Source organism: Sceloporus occidentalis, unplaced genomic scaffold (assembly GCF_023333645.1).
Source record: "Sceloporus occidentalis isolate IW3139 unplaced genomic scaffold, rSceOcc1.0.p SCAF_6, whole genome shotgun sequence".
Lineage (NCBI taxonomy): Eukaryota > Metazoa > Chordata > Lepidosauria > Squamata > Phrynosomatidae > Sceloporus > Sceloporus occidentalis.
Window position 1 is genome coordinate 35,761,196 of NW_028316986.1, and position 20,581 is coordinate 35,781,776.

The 20,581-nt window shown below is 38.9% G+C and overlaps 1 protein-coding gene across 5 annotated transcripts in view; it reads left to right on the forward strand.

Moving 5' to 3' along the window:
- Positions 1 to 20,581, forward strand: part of LOC149310613 (potassium channel subfamily K member 2) — a 228,844-nt gene that overhangs the window by 99,918 nt on the left and 108,345 nt on the right. For all 5 annotated transcript variants that reach the window (XM_089529305.1, XM_089529307.1, XM_089529308.1 and 2 more), the window contains one exon: positions 6,002 to 6,119. In XM_089529305.1, coding sequence (XP_089385431.1) covers positions 6,002 to 6,119 — 118 coding nt within the window. The remainder of the gene's footprint in view (positions 1 to 6,001; positions 6,120 to 20,581) is intronic.

The following is a 20,581-nucleotide window of genomic DNA, read 5'->3' on the forward strand; positions in this document are numbered from 1 at the left end:
GAAATATATGAACCCTTCTTCCCTTAAAGCCTCTGGATCAGAAAGTTCTGCCTGAAATGTAGAGGCTGAGTTGTGATATCTCCAGTGCTCTGCTTGGTTGGGAGAAAGCTAAACTATGGAACCTCCTGCTACAAGGAAATTACTATTGTGAGGAATATATTCATTTCCAAAGAGAGGTTAGTTATCAGCACAAATTGACACCAGCAATTTTCAGCAGATGATATCTAATTCCATCTCCTTCTACTGCCTTTTTGTGACTAATGGGCTGCAATAGGTTTTCAGCCTTGTCAAGTGGGCTCTGGGGATCAATGGTTTGATAATATCTACTTTTAGCCATATTATCACTTCCCTAATCAAACAGATACACACATAACTTGAGGAGCAAACTCAATAGACCTTAAGAGTATAGTGTTTCTCCAGGGAGACTTAATTTGTCACAGTGATTGATAACTGTCACATATATGTATGAAATAAAATAGTTTAATAGATTACCAAATGAATATGATGTACTACAACCAAAATGACAGGCAGAGCTGCTTTAATACTTTGCTCCTGTTGGTGTGGGTATACTGGTCAGTTGATTAAAAACATGAGTATTAACTTATGATGCTTGATAATGCAGGGCTGGAGTGCCATAATAAAACAAATTAACCTATAAAGTAATATTAATCTAATACTTTACTAGGTAACATTCACACTAGAGAGAATATTGTCATTTCTAGGTAGGAGAATTTATGACCAGAAATTCTATCACATAAATGAAATATAGGTACCACAGATTTTAAGACTGGACTTCAGGTTTGCTAGGTGAAATTACAACACTTAAATGGATGTACATGTTATATTGTTTTACAGGTAAATAATAAGCTTTGTTTCTTTTCACAATGATAAGAAAATAACTATGAATTTACATACTGACATTAGGGATCCTTGAAGATCTATGGTTTAAATTTTGACTTGCATTTCTCAGAATGTTGTATGGTAAGGAGTGCAGTTACTAGGTTAATGCACCTCTGAGTTTTATGATACAGGCCTCTTTGCCCACCCCCATGTGTGTAATAATGCACAGTTTATATTAAAATGGGTACAGACATTTATATTATATGATAAATTCTGTATTTATGATAAAACATATTTATGTGTATAATAAACTGTATTTGAGTTAAAAATGAAGATTTAGGTCATTATAGGATAGAATTAACAGAGCATGGAAACCTCCCTGGATCTCCCAGCCAATGCGGGCATTTTGGCCATTGGATTCTGCTAGATTTATTCTAAAAATTAAGGAACACTTGAATCAATAACTTAATTTATATCCAATCATTTTTTCCAAAAGGGGAACTCAAGGTGGCATTGAGTAAACAGACTGATCACCAACAGATATTACTATTCCATCTGATGTTGTGTTACAGGTTGTTATTAACATTGAAGTCTGGAATTCTAAAGCAGAAACTTCCTTCATGGCGGGAAAGAACAGTAGATGTCAAGAAATGCCGATGTTACATATCTCTTTCTCTCTCTTTACAGTGGGCCCTTCCTATATGTGGGGGATCAATTCTGGGGGGCCCTGCATGTGGGAAAAACCGTGTAAGATTAAATCCTTTTATTTGTTATAGCATCATGTTCCCACATGCGGCGCCTGAGGCACAGTTTTGTCCTCCATAGCTTGCTGTATGCGTAAGCTCAAAGCCATGTACAGCAAGCCCACATATGGCAAGGGACCACTATATTATGATCCCCCCCATTTATTCTGTGCCATTACTGAGCATATTTTGAGAGAGACAGGCATACTATATGGCCTAAGATATACATCAACAAATATAATATCAATGTAAATATCAATAAATATGAGTAGCTAATAATTTTTTAAGCTAAACTAAAAGATATCATCCTATGTATCCATATTTCGGCAAGGAAAATATACATGGAACCAGGCATTAAGCAGTTCCGTGAATGTAAATCAGGAATTAGCATGTTACTTCCATGTTGTGCTTCTGAACTTTATTTTTGTGTGTGCTTCCTGACTAGAACACCTACGGCTAGCAGGCCATATATGCCCCACAGTTGCTGTTTGAGAGTGGGTTGTCCCTCTACCAGATAAGTCTTTTTGTGCTGCTAACAGCAGCAGGGAAATGCAGTCTGAATCAGGGTCATTGGAGGGAGGAGTAGAGGCTTTCATCTCTTTTGCCTCCCAGAGGACTTGAAACACAGGCTGCTGTTTCAGTGCTGTTCACCACATGGAAACAGCAGTCTGTTTCTCATCTCTGACTCTCGTCTGATCAGTTCATGGAAGAGAAATTTTGGAGGCATTTTGGGTTCCAGCAAGCCCCATAGAGTAGAGAGAACATTCTCTTGTGTGGCTAATTTTGTTGGGGGCTGGGAGAAGAGAAGTTTTAAACTCTTTCCCTTTTCCACTTATCCTGCCCTATTCAAGCAAAGAGCAGGAGCCCATGAGATATAAAGTTGCAGTACAGGCCAGTCAGTTCAGCACCTAGGAGAGTTCCAAGTGAAACACCTTGTTTAGACAAGATCTCAAGCTCAGCTAGGCCTTTTATAATTATTAATTAAGAAGTCCTCTTTCTGCTAGGCTTCAAGTTTCTCATCTTAGGGGCTAGCTATACTTTTAAGACTATTCACAGAGTAAGAAGTATAGCTTATCCCTAAATTTAGCACTCTCTTTTTTTCCCAGGACCCCATATGAGGTACATTGTAGGCATCTGTACATTTTCAAAAATTGTAAAGTCTTGGAAGAAAGTGTTAGGGCTAGGTTTGGTGTTACCAATGTTAGTTTGGAATTATGGGTCTCAGGCATGGAGGTATCAGGCTGAGTGGCTTCAGGTATTTCACATGCAAGTCATAGGCTCCCCACTAGTATGCAAGCCTGGTGTCCTTTTTACAGATGTCACTGGTTTCTTGACCTTTGAGTTTATGCCACTGCAGAGCTCTGGGGCTATAATAGGCACTAATAGCAGTCAGGAAACAGATATCTAGATTAACAAAGTTTAGGAAGAAACGTAAACACTTAACAGCCTTTCCCTAGGCTTCCATACCCTGAGCCTAAGGAACTGCAAGGAGAGCTGTATGTGTATGCCAGAAATATTTATGTGTGTGAATGCATCTGTGTATCAGCTTGAATATATGTACACAAACTGATCTAGAACTACATAATCTAAAACTTCAAGCAACATTTTGCAGAGTACTGATGGTTACTTTGAAAAATAATGGGAAAAAAAAGATATGTCTAAGCTATCTATAACTGAGCAGTGGTAGGTTTATGTTCTGGATCCCAGAGAATCATCATATTAGTGATTAGTCATGGGTGACCTCAGCATGTTACTGTATTGCTTTGCATTGTTCTGTTACATTTGAAGAGCATGAAGAGCCTGCTCTGGTAGCATGCCTATGAACTAATAGATTAACAGTGATCTAATAGTGAGCTCATTTGAAGAAGAGATGGTGCGCATTTGTATACATTAAAAAGTGAAGTGGAAAACAGTGAAACATTTATTGGTGTCAGACCATGTTTTATATTCTTCTGAATATTTCTTTTTTCTTTCAAAACAGTCCTGCAGAATTTATATTGGAAGGGCAATCCAGAAATTTACTAAAAGTACTTGATCATTTCCTCACCCTAGGTCTTCTCCCAAGTTAACTTAAAAAAACCAAAAAACAAAACAAAAAGTAGTTGCAGATAAATATGTAATCTGTACAGGGTATTTTCCTGCTTGTTAAAAGTCTTAATATGGGAAATTGCTCTATACATTAATGGGTGTTGCCAAAAAGGAAAAAGCAAGTATGTAATGCAGAAGAAGTGTATTTGTAATACTTCTTATATTATGTTTAACATGCATGAATAGTTGGGGGCGGTTGGACATAATTCTCACAGTGGTGTGTGCGTGTGTGTGCGCGTGCGTGTGTGTGTATCAGTGAGAGATGAAGAAAAGAAAGAAAAAAAGAAAGGGTATAAATATTCATTTATGTGTATTTGTGGGGATGTGATGGCATCTTATTTTGGTCAGGTTTGGGGCTTATCACAGGTAAGCTGTGAACTTAGTCTATTAAAAATTTATATTTCAGTTGTTGGGAACGTTTCTGAGTATGCTTCATGATGTTGCATACACATGGCCTTGGGTTGGCCTAGAGGGAGAAACTGTATTTATTCCATTACCTCAAATTGGTCCACAGTAGTATTATTTCACTCTGCTACAGAGCTCACACTTAGGCAATAACTTCTTTAATTCCTTGAACTCTAATGTTGTTTGCTCCATTATACCCACTTGTATGTTTGAACTGGAAGTTCAATATCCAGTTACCTATCTAAATAAAATCCCCACAAGCTGTTTCAATGTTTCAAGAATTTATTATTGTAATCCTCCTGCAGGTTTGTTAGGGTTACAATGTAGCACAAAATACAAATACTGTAAAGCATATCTTTCTACCACTCAGCCAAAACTATGAATGAACAGAGCAGTTTTATTTTGTTGCAGTTATCAACTATACTGCCTGATGCAATCTGATACAATATAACCATGATGTAACAAGATCTCCATAATTTTTGTTCATGTGAAATGATAGCCAATTATAAATCATGACATACAAGTTGGGGGTGATATAGGAGCTAACCTGCATGATTATGGTAAGCACAACAGGAAAAATTGCCAGTGTCCTGACTTAATGTCACAGGAGTCTTGTTAACTAGAGAAAATGCACATCAAAGGCAGATGCTGGTTATTCAGCACTTACCAAAGCTAGTGTTTTCAGTGCCAAGATTCCACTTACGGTATGTTTCATGGAAGATGATTTCCCAACCAACTGAAGTGCCTTTTATATATACTTGTCCTTTGCTTATAGCTCTGGATAGAGCAGAATATTTCCTCATGGTAAAAAATTCCACAATCAGGTTGATATGATTTAATAATGCTAATGGCCAGGTCATCGAACAGATTGTTTGTATGTTCAATTTCAGCTGAGATGTGTCAGTGTGTCATTTCCATAGCTTGCTTTGGCTTCTGAAAATCTTCCCTTATGCCTAAATAAACATAGGGCCATTGCAAGTGGTGTTGTTCTACTGGATGGGAACTTCGTTGATGGACGAGAGCCTTTTATCAGTGGAGTAGAGAGAGATGTGATATTTTGTGTTTCATTTTGCATTTTGCAGTCCCATCATTCCTGAAACGTCTGATCCAGATTGGAATAAGTTTAGAGAAGAAGCAAAATTTGCCTACATTTGTCTCTTTCATCGTTTCAATGACAAACCATCACTGTCTTCCATGAGTGGCAGGACAGTGTTGGCTACAACTCAGTGAATTTAGGATTGGGCTCATTTATTTGCCATCTGGGGGCTTTCTAGAGGTCGCCACACCCCCATTCAAGATGCCTTTCCATTGAATATCATAACCATAACCAGAGGTGGAAGCTTTCTCGATAGTCTTCAGTATTCATATGTTCATATTGTATCTGTGAAAAGTGATTGCTAAGGCTTGAAATGAAGCTATTATACTGTTAGACTTCTCTGTTTCAGTCTCAAAGTTGCTGTCACATTGTATAGCCAGTAGTTTGTCACCTGGTGATCATTTTCAATTAGGGATGGAGAAAATTCTCAAGGAAGTTGTGAAAACATCTATTTTTATATTCTACCAGGATTCTTCACATCAAGCCTAAAGAACATGATGAAATTTCACTTTCCTCTAGCAATAGTAGTGTCTGTGTTGAACTCTTGATCATTTAACCATCTTACTCTTTAACTCTCAGCAATGTCAAACAGAATGGATAACAAAGAACTGCAGAAATATAATATTTTTCATTTAACTGCCCTTCAGTCTTAGAAAAGATACAGCTGAAATTGGAATTTTCTTTCAGAATTCTATGAAACATTGTGTTCTCTTATTTTATTTTAATCAGCTGAAGCCTGATAAGTTATATTCTCTTCACAAGCATACAGAATACTGTCTTCTATGTTTATGTTTCATAAATATTGACAAATATTTCTTTAAACTTACAGCAAGTAGTGGCAGCAATAAATGCAGGAGTCAATCCAAAAGGAAACACGCCTAATCAAGTCAGTCATTGGGATTTGGGAAGTTCCTTCTTCTTTGCTGGCACAGTTATTACTACTATAGGTAGGACACAATTTATTATTCTGTTTGGAGCGGTGTATTTCTAAGTCAACTTTAGTTAAAATATATATACTTATTTTCTTGTTTTTGATTTTTAAAAATTATCTGTTTTAATATTTTTATATTTTATGTATGGAGATGTCAGCTAAATTGGAGTTCATGGAAAAATATATTTGATTTTCTAAGAATAAACTGTGATTTTTAAAAATTCAGTATAAACTAGATTTACATCACAGTGAAGGTGGTAACCTGTGGATTGTGAATTGGAATATGCATGTAAATTTGTGCTTTACTCTGTTGATTTGGATTTCTAGAAGTGACAGTCTTAATTCCATACAGCTATTCTTAAGCAATTTAAAGAGTTTTTTTCAGGAATTGGTGTGTATATATACTTTTCAAAATGACAAATCTTTAAGAAATGAACGCAGATTACACTATCACTTGAGATTATCTTATGTTGTGGTGAGAAGAAAGCATTTACAACCAAGACATTTTCTAACATTGTATACTGTGCATACAATTTACAGTTGATATTATGTGGATAACTGTTGAATTAGACACAATGACAGCACACCTAGAAAGATGGATCATCATGTGGGTAGATACTTGATAGAAAGAGGGACACATGGGAAATACTGTGCACAGGATATTTCCATTATTACAACATATCTTCCTGCAGTCCAAAACAGGGTTTTCTCTCCCCCCACCTCTTTAGGGATATTTTTCCTATCCTTGTTGTTGTTCTTGTTAACTGCCCTCAGTCGATCTCGACCCATGTCGATGCTGTGGATGAGACATCTACAAGACTCTCTGTCTTCCGTTGCTCTGCTTAATTCCTGTAAACCCATACCCGTGACCTCCTTAATAGAGTCCGGCCAACTAACATGCAGCCTTCCTCTCTTTCTACCTCCCCTCCCCTTTCCTAGCATTATGTTTTTTCCAGTGAGTCCTCCCTTTCCATGATGTGCCCAAAGTATGACAGCCTCCTTTTTGTCATCTTGGCTTCCAGGGAGATCTCTGGCTTGATCTGCTCTAGGACCTGTTTGTTTGTCCTTTTGGCTGTCCATGGGATCCTCAACACTCTTCTCTAGCACCACATCTCAAATGAATTTATTTTCTTCTTATCTTCTTTAACTGTCCAGCTCTCATATCCATACATGGTAATAGGGAATACGATGACTTGTATGATTCTATCTTTTGTGCTCAGTTGTATATTTTTGCATTTTAGAATCTTTTCTAGTTCTTTCATAGCTGCTCTCTCCATTCTTAATCTTCTTCTGATTTCCTGGTTGCAGTCCCTGTTCCTATCAATGTTTAATCCCAGGTATGAGAATTCTTTTACTATTTCTATTTCCTCATTGTCCAGGTTAAATTTGTGTAGATTTGTGTAGTTTTCTTTATGTTCAATAGTAGGCCTACTTTTGCACTTTCTTCCTTGATCTTCCTTCGTATGTGTTCCAGGTCTATGGAAAACCTGATGAGGTTTTCTACTAGTACTTTGGTGTCATCTGCATATCTTAGATTGTTGATATTCCTTCCTCCTATTTTCCCTCCACCATCTTCTGTGCCCAGACCTGCTTTTCTTATATGTTCTACATACAGGTTGAACAGGTAGGGTGAGAGGATACAGCCTTGACAGACCCCTTTACCAATTCTGTTTCTCTGTGTTCTGTTCTGACAGTAGCCTCCTGTCCGGAGTACAGATTCCTTATAAGGACTATAGATATGTTGGCACTCCCATGTCTTTAAGGGTGTTCCATAGCTTTTCATGATGTATTCAACTGAAGGCTTTGCTGCAGTCTATAAAGCACATGCTGATTTTCTTTTGGAATTCCCTGATGCCCTCTATTATCCATCATATGTTTGCAATGTGGTCCCTAGTGCTCTTCCTTTCCTAAACCCTGCCTGGACCTCTGGGATTTCTCTTTCCATGTATACTTGAAGTCTGTGTTGCAGAATGTTGAGCATAATCTTGCTTGTTTGGGAGAGGCTATGATCCTATAGTTGCTGCAGTCTTTTGTATCTCATTCTTTGTGGAAGGGGATGTGCATTGACTGATTCCAGTCTGTTGGCCATCATTTTGTTTTCCATATTTGTTGTCATTTGTTGGTTAGCACTAGAGTTGACTATGTCAATGTGGATTACAGCGGTTCAATTGGAATATCATCTGTTCCTGGAGATTTGGTTTGTTTGTTGGTTTGTTTGTTTTGTTTTGTCATTTCTCTTATTGCAGTTTCCACCGCGCTTTTTAGAATTTGGGTTTGATATTCATATGGCTTTTTGTTCCATGTGTCCTTCATGTTGTCATCTCTTTTATATAACTCTCCTGTGTATTGCATCCAACATCTTTTCCCACCCCAACATCTATTTTCCACATCTTACTGTGTTACAAATATAAAGTATGATTTTTGAAAGTTCATACTGAACACACAAATGTCCATGTGTTCCAGTTATCTAGTACAAACATTTGAAACCCCACTTTAGTCACTATTCCTCCTTCACTGTTATGCCTTTATTATTACTTTATTTATTTAGCCTTTATCCTAAATTGACCTAAGTGGCTCACAAAATATAATTTAAAAATAGTACAATTAAAAACAGTTAAAAACATCACATTAATATACAAGTTAAAAATGTAAAATCATTATTTATTTATTTATTTATTTTATTTTTATGCCACCTTTCTCCCAAAAAAGGGACCAAGGCAACTCACAATATAATAATAATAATAATAATAATAATAATAATAATTTTTTATTTTTATACCGCCCTTCCATAGATCAGGGCGGTTCACAGCAAATATCAATAAAACAATTAAGAATACATAAAAACACCCCTCTCTCACTGACCCCTCCCCCCTGGTAAAAAGCCACCACAGTGGCAAGATAGTCCTCCGCAGTTCTGGGGAGCTTCTTCCCAGGTGACATGGGGGGGGGCAGCGGCAGAAGTAGTCCTCCACCAGCTCTCAGGCAGTCCCCGATGTTGCTGGGTCTGCCTGATGGCTCCCTCTGAGGCCGAGATGACAGTTGAAGAGGGAGGGGCCTCTTCCTTCAGGCAGTCCTCGATGTTGCTGGGTCTGCCTGATGGCTCCCTCTGAGGCCGAGATGACAGTTGAAGAGGGAGGGGCCTCTTCCTTCAGGCAGTCCCCGATGTTGCTGGGTCTGCCTGATGGCTCCCTCTGAGGCCGAGATGACAGTTGAAGAGGGAGGGGCCTCTTCCTTCAGGCAGACCTTGATGTTGCTGGGTCTGCCTGATGGCTCCCTCTGAGGCCGAGATGACAGTTGAAGAGGGAGGGGCCTCTTCCTTCAGGCAGACCTTGATGTTGCTGGGTCTGCCTGATGGCTCCCTCTGAGGCCGAGATGACAGTTGAAGAGGGAGGGGCCTCTTCCTTCAGGCAGACCTTGATGTTGCTGGGTCTGCCTGATGGCTCCCTCTGAGGCCGAGATGACAGTTGAAGAGGGAGGGGCCTCTTCCTTCAGGCAGTCCTCGATGTTGCTGGGTCTGCCTGATGGCTCCCTCTGAGGCCGAGATGACAGTTGAAGAGGGAGGGGCCTCTTCCTTCAGGCAGTCCAAGATGTTGCTGGTCTGCCTGATGGCTCCCTCTGAGGCCGAGATGACAGTTGAAGAGGGAGGGGCCTCTTCCTTCAGGCAGTCCAAGATGTTGCTGGTCTGCCTGATGGCTCCCTCTGAGGCCGAGATGACAGTTGAGGAGGGAGGGGCCTCTTCCTTCAGGCAGTCCAAGATGTTGCTGGTCTGCCTGATGGCTCCCTCTGAGGCCGAGATGACAGTTGAGGAGGGAGGGGCCTCTTCCTTCAGGCAGTCCCTGATGTTACTGGGTCTGCCTGATGACTCCCTCTGAGGCCAAGATGACAGTTTAGGAGGGAGGGGCCTCTTCCTTCAGGCAGTCCCCGATGTTGCTGGGTCTGCCTGATGGCTCCCTCTGAGGCCGAGATGACAGTTGAGGAGGGAGGGGCCTCTTCCTTCAGACAGTCCCTGATGTTGCTGGTCTGAATATATAAAAGCACATAAAAACAAAAATTTGAAAAACAATTAACATAACCTAATTAAAACACAACAAGTTAAAATTTAAGACATACAAAAGTTGAAAACATAATTTAAGAATCTATAACAACCCACCGACCCCCAAATAAAACCAGGCTTGCATAATTTTAAAAAGGCTATCTGCATAGGAATGTTTTTACCTGCTGGTGAAAGGCCAGCAGGCAGGGAGCCAGTCTAGCCTCCTGCAGAAGGGAGTTCCACAGGTAGGGAGCAGCCACTGAGAAGTCTCACTCTCGTGTCCTCACTGAGCAAGCCTATGGCGGTGGTGGGACTGAGAGAAAGCCTTCTCTTGAGGATCTTAGGGCTCTAGCTGGTTCATATGGGTAGATACAGTTTCTCAAATAGTCTGGACCTAAACCATGTAGGGCTTTATAAATCATTAAACACATACTCAGATAAAAATATAAAACCATTTAAAACACCCGAATAACAAGCCTCCCTGTCTGCAATTACATATTAAAAGCCTGTTCGAAGAGAAATGTTTTTGCCTGTCAGTGAAAGGAAAGCCCTGCTCCCATATGAGGGAATTCCAAAGAATGGGAGCAGCTACTGAGAAGGCTCACTCTCAGGTCCTCCCAAGCGAGCCCATGATGGTGGCAGCATTGAGAAAAAGTATCTCCCTGAAGCCTGAAGATCTTAGAGTTCTGCGTTCCCCCTTTCCAAATCAAATATCACTATCACCACCACCGTCATCTTCATCTTCATTTTCATCATCTTTTGGGGGATGAGGTAGAAGGGATGAAGGATTACCATAATCCTTCACAGGAAGTTACGTTGTGTAGATCACTTGAAGAAGAAACTTAAAAGGTGATGTGATTTTACATTCTGTAACCCTCTATTCCCTGATACTTCTCCTCCTTTCCTACGTCCAAGGCTCTTCTGGTGCTGATGTGTGGTTGTGATGGGAGAGGGTAGGGGGTAGACTAGGAAGAAGTGCTGTACAACCTCATGTGCCATCTTCACTTGCTGAGTTGCACAGGAGTATGTAGGACTGAGTTCAAGATAAAGATCGGGTTGTTGCCAAACCTTATGGATTCTTCTTTGTGCATAAATTAGCCTCTGTATTACTACGTTTTAATGAGTGAGGCAGTCACAGACTAGGTTGTGATAAAAACTACCAAGAAGGAATAAATAAGAATGAAGCAAGAATATAGGGTGCAAAATGTCAGCCCTCCTGTGTGGAATTCTTCATAAAGTTTTAATGCTGTTGAAATTTTATTATCATATTGTCATTTCATAGGGACCCTTAAGTGCTGAGTAATTATTTCATGATATAGCTGTAGGCAGGTTTGGCTGCAATGAATAAATCTGGATTTTTAAAAATGAACAAAAATTGTAGATAAAATCCAATGTCCTGAGGGAAGAACTGAAAAATTTCTTCTGCTCGACTGCCCTCTCCCCCTTGCAGCTCTCTGAGTCACTCAAGAACCAACTATGCTGGACTTTTCCACCTTTCCACAGTGAGCCAGTTTTGAGGACACATATGGAGCTTGAGTGGAGAGGAGGAGACCATTTACTTCCCAGTTCTGATTGGGCTCCTCTTTCACCAGCGCAAGTCCATAACTGGATCCAGTCCAATTTGACTTAGTTACGACTTAAATAATGTGAAACATAAACTGAAACAAAGAGAACAGAAAATTTGCAAGTGTTCTTTACATTCCTAAGTACTTTTCTCTCAGGACATTTAGGTCTGTATAGTTCAGAAGCTTTACTTTTACTTTGGCTCCAAAGTAAATTGAAAACCTGTCAGTAACCACTCTTGCAATCACAGTCTGGACAATATCAAGATTCCAAACTCTCTTTAAAGGCTTGTCCACATCAGTACGTTTCTGTAACCAGGCATGAATGACTGCCACTGGAGTACAGCTAGAAAAAGATTGGCAAAAGTCAAAGTTTATAAAATCTGTTCTCAGACAGTGCCAATATGTAATTACCTATAAGTAGATATGATCTAGGAGCATGGTCAAGATGCAAACATGATTATTATTATTATTATTAGTAGTAGTAGTAGTATCCCTCCTCTCCCTGTATTGGATTGAGGCAGGTAACAACAAACAAAAGCAATAAAATCAAACATGACTATCATTGGATAAAAGCATAACAGGACATATTAGATCCCAATTCCTCAATCTCCCTCCCACCCTAAAATACCATTAAAAACAATTCCCAATAAAATGGTTAATAAAATAAATACATTTTTGCCACCTTATCCCATTCAAAATAAGCAGTCTTGAAGGAAATAACGATTAGTGATACCAAATACCACTGAAAGGTCAGGAGAATCAACACAATGAAACTCTTTCTAGAAGAGTTACACACCAAGGTCGTCAAGGCAGTTCTGATCACTTGAATCTAGATTGCAATGGATCTGTCATCTGGATCTTTCATCTAGGAATATTTGGAATTAGATTTCTACCATGTATTCAGATATACCAAGGCTAGAATCTTGTTGGTGAAATATGCATATGTAAGTTGTCTTATACATGTGGTTATACTTTTTTGATGTTTTCATTTACTGGTTACATGAGTGATATTCCACAAGTGCACCTGTTTCTCATGGGCCTAAATCTTATCGTTAGTCCTAAATAATGTAGAGCCATTTACCAAAACCAACTCATCATTTGACAGTTGACAGTTGATTTCAGTGCTCTAACTGGGACTAACTATCATTATTCTAGTCATACAGGTGTGCTTTCTTGGAGTGGTGGTGGTGTAACTATTACTAGTACCTTCAATGATCCTCTTTGTTTACTAGGATTGCAGAAACAACCATTGTGTATTCCCTATTTGCAAAGGGATGATAAGCAGTCAATGGTTACATAATGTTGGTATTAGGCAAGAAAGGTGGTGTAGTGAAATCACTGTGTAACTGCAGGAGTGTAGATTTACACCTTACAATACACATTATAGGATAGTTTTTTGTGGGTTTTTTGGGCTATCTGGCCATGTTCTAGAAGAGTTTATTCCTGACATTTCAATAGAGGATCTCAGCCGATGTGTTCAGGCATCATGTGTAAACAGGGTAGATTTGACACAGCATATGTCTTTTTGGTCAAGTATTGCTCTTTAAGACAGGGTCACAACAAGGCTCTCATAAGAACCATTCTGGACTACTGTTTTATTAGAACGACAGAATAAGTGAAAATTTGCTTCCAATTTAAGGAAAATATGTCAGCCAGGGCAGAGACCAAATTGTTAGCTTTTTAAAGCTGTGCTTTGAGCAGCTCTATTATAAGCTGTGACTGAACTTTGAAGGCTTTGATGGGCAAGTGAACAATCCTGGCCATTCTCTCTCTCCATTCTAGAACTATAATGAATGCTACTAAACAGAAGCTGGTGGGGTTTATCTACCAGAGTGTTGTCATTTTAATTATGTTATGAATAGTTTTGTTTGTAACAGTGAGTTGAATCCAGTGTAATTAGTGGCAGGACACTGAATCCAGTGGGACAGAAAGCAAAACATTTCCACACCAATTAGAGACTCCTCTCATGGATATGCACAATTGACTGGAAAACCCTCTGGAAACAGTTTCCAAGGACCTGTTGGAGGGATTCATAGGACCTTCCAGGGCTGTGGACGGCATGGCAGGATAAGAAAGTTCTATTGCAGCCTCTACTTGGTGGGCACCACATATTCCATAGGCGCAACATATGACCCTCCTGGTGAGCGGGAGGAAGTCTCTTGGCTTTCCTGTATCCACCAATCCTGATAGCTTTCTACCATTTCGGGCTGAAAAAAATGTTTTAGGGACCTAAAAATAGCCTTGGGTGACATTTTGACAATCTATGCTATTTATGGGGTGCTGCATCCCAAAACAGGGACACAAAACACTCTAAAAGTGTAACTTCCAATCAATCAGAACATTATTTCCAGTCACTGCTTAATGTGCCAGTACAGTGGACCTTTGGTATCCATCAGGTATCCATCAGGGTTCCAGGATCCCCTGTGGATACCAAAATCCATGGATACTCAAATCCCATTGTACACAGTATGGTAGAAAAATGGTGTCTCCTACATAAAATGACAAAATCAGGATTTTTTTTATACACACACAAACACACACACACACACACACACATGCCATTGATAGTTTAATCAGTGGATGCAGAATCATTGGATATGGAGTGCTAACTGTACAACCACCCAAGGGTAGCAGGGAGCCCAAAATGGCCTTCTGCCCCTGTTGGATTTAAGAGGTCCTGCATGTTAGTGTAATGCTGGATTTCTTTGTCAAGAAACATGACAAAATTGTAAATGTGCATTGTTTTGAGTGCTTGCACTTTCCTAACAGACTGCTGTTTGTAACAGTCTTTTATCAATATGATTGACATTTGCTTTTGTATCTCAGGAGCTTCTCCCACTTGAGCATGCAATCAATGTATGATTTCAGTTGTTTTGTATTGTACATAGGATGATTCCTTCATGGCATTTTTTTCAGTTGCTATTATGCTGCCCCTTATGTATATAAAATTCATGCTTTTCACTCAGATGCAGCTGGAAAATAATAATAAAAAGGTATATATTTTAAATGCTGTGTACAGTTCTTGGAATCTTATTGTGAATGCAGGTGCAAACTAGACCAACGAATATGTTTAGACATTTGCTTTTGCTTTTAGAAATCTTGGTTTAGAAAGCAGTTACAGTTAGTTTCTTTAAATTAGAAAGTTAAGAGCCAGCTGACAAACTTTTTTTTCTCTTTAGGCAGATCCAATAGTTCCCAGGTAAGCATTTATGTGGACAAACAGAATGTGTGAGCTGTGCTGTCACAGATAAAATACTAGACAATAGTTTTTGCAACCGAGATTGGTGTAGTTATAATTACTGTTAGTAGTAATTTGTAGTTCTTTGGTTTACATGCTATCTTTGTTCATGTGAGAACGTCCATAGCAAAGGTCAGAATGTCTTGCATGAAGGGGAATGCTACTAACATTCACACACTGTATGAACATCTAAAAGAGGGAAATTTGATAATCTTATTTATTTATTTCATTTATATGCTGCCTTTCTCCACAAAGGGACCCAAGGTGGCTCACAGATCATTTGTAATGTTCATAATTATCTGGAATAATCACTTGTAATATTGGAAATGTTACAGGGGATGTGTTGAGTTTACACAGACAATACAGAGACAATACCAGAACGTGGCATATTTTCATTTTCCTCAATATGGTATACTCCCGTTATTTTGACTACAAAAGCCATGAGAGTTGTTGCCAAACACATGTGAAAGCTCCCATCATCATTATAGTGGTTTGTTCTACTGAAATTGATTGATTGTAGTTTAAGAACATTTTTTGTTTATAGCAGTGTTATCGCAGAGGGTTTTTTTAACCACTGTTATGTCCTACAGTCACCTATAGTGTACATAATTTGCCTTTATGTTTTGATTATGTCACACAATTCCCTTTGATATTTAACGAGACAATCACTGAAATCTTGTTGATAGTCCCAACTAGAGTATACCCATTGAACCAATAGTTGATCAGTGAGTCAATATGTAGGTAAATTCTATTGATTTAATAGGTCTACTTTGCCAGGATTAACAATAAGATTTAGGCCAATGTTTGTTTAAGATGGTTCCTGAAACTTTATAAGTTAATGATCAGATCTCTGTAAAGTGTAATAATATTTCTACTGATCTTACAATCTACCATCATCCCAAACTACTTTGTTTTCAGAAACTAAAAAAGGTAGTAAACAAATACTGACACTCTGAAAGGTATGCCATGGTTGATGGCACTTAACAGAGTAAAGTAAGCCTTCTAGATTCACATTTATGATTAGAGACCTTGTCTGTGAGCTCAAATAACATTTTATTGTAAAGAATGTTTTTATTCTCCAGTCTATGTCCCCTGTGGGCACAAGCATTTCTTCAGAGGTCAGAACATTTTCTATCTTGTTATGTAGTTCATGGATTCAGCAGAACAATGGGGAATTGTGCTATTAACTCTATTTTTGCCAACAAAATTTTACTACTGTAATATAGAGTATGCGTAGATATGCATATCTGAGCGGGAGATTACTGATTTGATGCATGGTCCCTCTCCTCGCCCTCCTACACAGCCTAACTTCACTGAATCTCCATGTCCCTTTTCCACTTTGCCCATGGGATTAACTTTGTCCATGGGATTAGCAATTGGGTTGTGGAGATGTGGGAATATCTTGGAGTACTGATGGTTGGAGTGAAGTCTAAATCCCACTCCATCTCCGCCTCCCAATTTTCTGTTTTCTGTCTTCCTATATGTAAATGTTGGAACAACAATATGCATAAGTTCAATAATAAAAGTTGCAAATGCTTCATGACCTTTCAGATATCCTGCTTGCTAGTTTGTCATGTAAAAAAGCTAGGATTTTTTCAACACAAGCATTTTTGTAATTTCATTCAATCTATCTCTTTCATCCATCTAATTCTGATAAGTTATACAAATAAAAGATATAACTATATGTAAATAAAACACATGCACATGTGTATAATACTATTAATAGTGTCCAGCTTTGCCTATGTTCAGGTCTTATTATCCCATCACTGTGATGTATTCAAGTCTTATACTCCACATCTCAAGTCAAGTCTAAAGCCTCTACCTTCACATCTCAAGTCCTTGCAAAATACTTTCAAGTGAAGTCTTAAGTCTGGGATCAACTTTAACATGAAACAGGAGGTGGTGTGTGTGTGTGTATAAGAGAGTGGAGTTTCAGTAACTAGAAAATTAAGAAGACGTACACAAAGTTAGGTAAAAAAACAACAATTAAAATTGCACCCATAACCTGTATATATGATGTGTGGTACATTCTTTTGACCAAGTGTTGAATTAATGGGTTCCAGTTATAATTTTAAAAAGTCAAAAGAGTGGATGAACATTATACTTCTCCTGTTGGTCACGCAAGTGCTTAGAGGGATGATTTCATTTCCTGAGAGTTGTGGCTGCTGAGGGGAGCAAAATGTTGTGCAAATAGCTGTGTTTGTATCTTGTTGACTGAACCTGCCACCAAGACCAAAGTCCATGGTGTAATTCACTTTGAGCTGTGGGCCAGACTTACCCCTGAGAGTGTGGGGCATATTTCTCAGAGGGGAACAGCAAATGTGTTAGGCATGCACCTTGTTCTTTTGAGGTGAATTTTGCCTGCTGCTCGTAAGAAAAGCTTTGGAAGGATTTTTCTGCCTCAAGCCCATTCCCTGACAGATTTGTTTGCTGTTCCCCTCCAAGACACATGCTCTGTGCTCTCAGGGTGAGTCTTGCCTGATGCTCAAAGTGAACATTGCTGTGGACTTTTGTAACATATTCCTGGGTTAGGAAGCTAGGAGGGTGTTGGTTTTGCTGAGAGATAATTTAATAATCATAACTGAAGTTTTTTGCAGTCATAAAATGCAGAAAACAGTCTTTTGAAAAATGCTTTTTTTTTTTTTTTTTGCAAGCTAAAAAAATTATTGGGTCTCACTTTTCAACTGATTCAATTTTCTGACTGGTCCTCAGGCCCATACCCACCAGATAAGTGAGAGCTTCCTATATAGCAAATGTAAAATACCACTTCTATCACATGACTGGTAGGCAAAAAGCAGTGAGATGGAAGTGTTCAAAGGAGGAAAACTGCTTTCTGGTCTATGTTTCTGGATGAATGTGTTATGTTACTGAACCAAGGCCAGGAAGTTGGCTGCTAAAAATATACAAGTCACTAGTTGAGTTGAGTCAGTGCATCATTTATTATGGAGTCAAGTCCAAGTTGAGCTGTTGAAGTGACTTGAGTCCAACTTGAGTCTGAGTCAGTTCGAGTTTACATCACTGTCCTTTCTTGATGTTTTTTCTTTTCTTTTCCTCAACCCTGTATGGACTTTGCATGAGTTAGAAAATTCTTATTGCCTTCACAGTACTTTTCTGTTTCCTGTTTCAATTTCTTTTCTTCTTGGACTTTTTCTATCTTGCTGTTTTCAGATCCACCCTTGTGATCATTCAGCCTTTCCCTCTCTTAACTCTCTTTTCCACTTGTACCAGACATCAGTTCTTTTCCCTTTTAGTTTTTACCATGTTCTTGTTTCTCAAATTCATCTGGCCATATTTGCATGTTATAAAGATTATGTGTTTATTGTTCAGATGATATAGTCTGCTAGGGTTTGACCAGTGGACACACATGTCTCTAAATTCTTACTCAGAAACTTCCACTCAGATATGCACATCTACACATACTCTATATTTCAAAATTACTTTATAGATAGAGAAGATTGTGTTTTCTTAGGCCTGTTACAGACAGCCAAAATAAAGCTGCTTCGAGTCACAGTGGAGGTATAGTGTTTCAATGATGCATGCATCCTAAGAGTCTAGAAGCCACACCAAAGCCACGCTCCAGTCCTTAGGGCTGGAGCGTGGCTTTGGTGCAACTTCTGGACTCTTAGGACGCATGCATCATTGAAACACCATACCTCCACTGTGACTCGAAGCAGCTTTATTTTGGCTGTCTGTAACAGGCCCTAGTTTCATGTAAAATAACCATAAAATACACAACTTAGGGCCTCCTTAGTATCCGTGCAAAGTTTCAAGTGTGCAGGTTTCACAGTACTGGAACATTTTTTTTTATTTTAAAATAAAACAAACTGTGAGAGAATTAGTAAGAGCTATATTGGACTGTTCCATGTCCAGAACTGGTGTATGTGTTCTCCCATGCCAAATCCCTGAGGTCATTTGTAATAGCTGGAAGCATGAGAATCAGTGTTGTGACACATGTTGGCCATGAGCAAGAATCAGGGTAAAGCCCAAGCCACCCTGACATGCAAAAGTAGAGGGTGGCAACAAGGGCAGGAAACCATGTTCCTAATAGTTATAACAGACCTGGTCAATTCAGAAAGTTCATAATACTTGAAATTGCCAATAGAGACAAGCAGTCACATCATAACAGCAGGATATTTTATGTTACTTCATTTGTTATACAGTAGTTTTGCTTCCTGGAATGGGGTCAGGTGCTTGTGAACTTGTCTGCCTTGGGTGCCAAAATAATCTCAGATGCCATGGATAGAATCTTTGTATGAGATTGGGAGGGTTCTATTTGATGCTTTTCCTTGGATACCAAAATATTTTGGGCTGGCAATGCTTAGTGAAAATATATTTCTACCAGTGCACAGAAGCGGTAGGTAGCTGGGCCAATATGGGTGAGATGCATGGCTTGGCAATTTGCAGCATGCCTTGGTAGTCAAAGCTTGTTATCACCAAGACTTGTAGAACTGAATTTTATACCTCATCTCATGTAGCTGGTGTTTCGTGATCTGAGTGGGGGTGATGATGCTGATCTCTTTGCTCTCGGAATGAGTTGCTTTCCCTGCTTGGATCACAAGCTCCCTTGTACTGCTCTTTAAAATGAGATAATTGACAACCAGAAATGCCTCTTCCATTCCCCTCTAGCTTGGAACAGGTTGAGGCACTGAATGCATGCCAACTTTCTTTCTATCATGTCTGGAAGGGAGTTGGAGCTTGGAGCTCTCTTGTGAGAACCTCTGAAAATCAGCAGTTGTGCAAGCCTTCTCTGTCTCTGTGTTTTTCACTTTGAAGATTTGGAGCCCAATTTATATCCTTGTGCTGTCTGTGTCCAGCAAAGTCTGAAGTTTATTTTCACAAAAGTAGCAAAGAAAAATCTTATGGGGCTTTATTAATATGTTGATAATCAATAAACTGATAAACAATTAGGCAATTTATTAATACACTGATAAGCAGTTACTATACCAGACATAATCGTGGTTGTGAAAAAGCAGGTTTGGAGTTTAATCTCTGGGAATAGCAGATTCAGAAACTGAGATTATGACATATTGAGACCCACAAATGGAATGTTGGTGCCTCTAGAAAGAGGGAAAAATGCTCCACTGGTAAGAGGAGCTGTGGAAGTGTTTCCAGACAAACAGACAAATCCTCTGAATGAAACTGCTATTAGACCCAAACTTTTATATGCCAAACATTGCTAGATAAAGTTTAATTAATGTTTGCCCCCCTACAAAAGTAATATCAGATTTGAAGATGAAGATGTCTAATTTCCAATTTTTGAATCATATTTTGAACCACATACAATAGTGCAGGTGAACAAAAAACCCCAAGCTTATAACTCTGTGCAAAAAATGCAAATCTAATTTAAACAGTTAGATTCTAATTTATTCAGAAAAAATTGAATGATGATTCATGACTCGTAACTCAAGGACACTACCCTCTTTGTCACACTCCCTGAAATTCCATCTCACACCCCTGCTTGAGAACCCCAGGATTAGACAATAGCATAGTTTTAAAAAGTGTCACTACTTGGACTATGTCCCAATATTTTATAATTCCTCACTGATTCCTAGATTTGTGGATAGAATCTAAATCAGTGATGGTCCAGAATTCCAGGCAGTAATGTCTAGTAGACTGTGGAACTGAGAGATGATGATGATGAT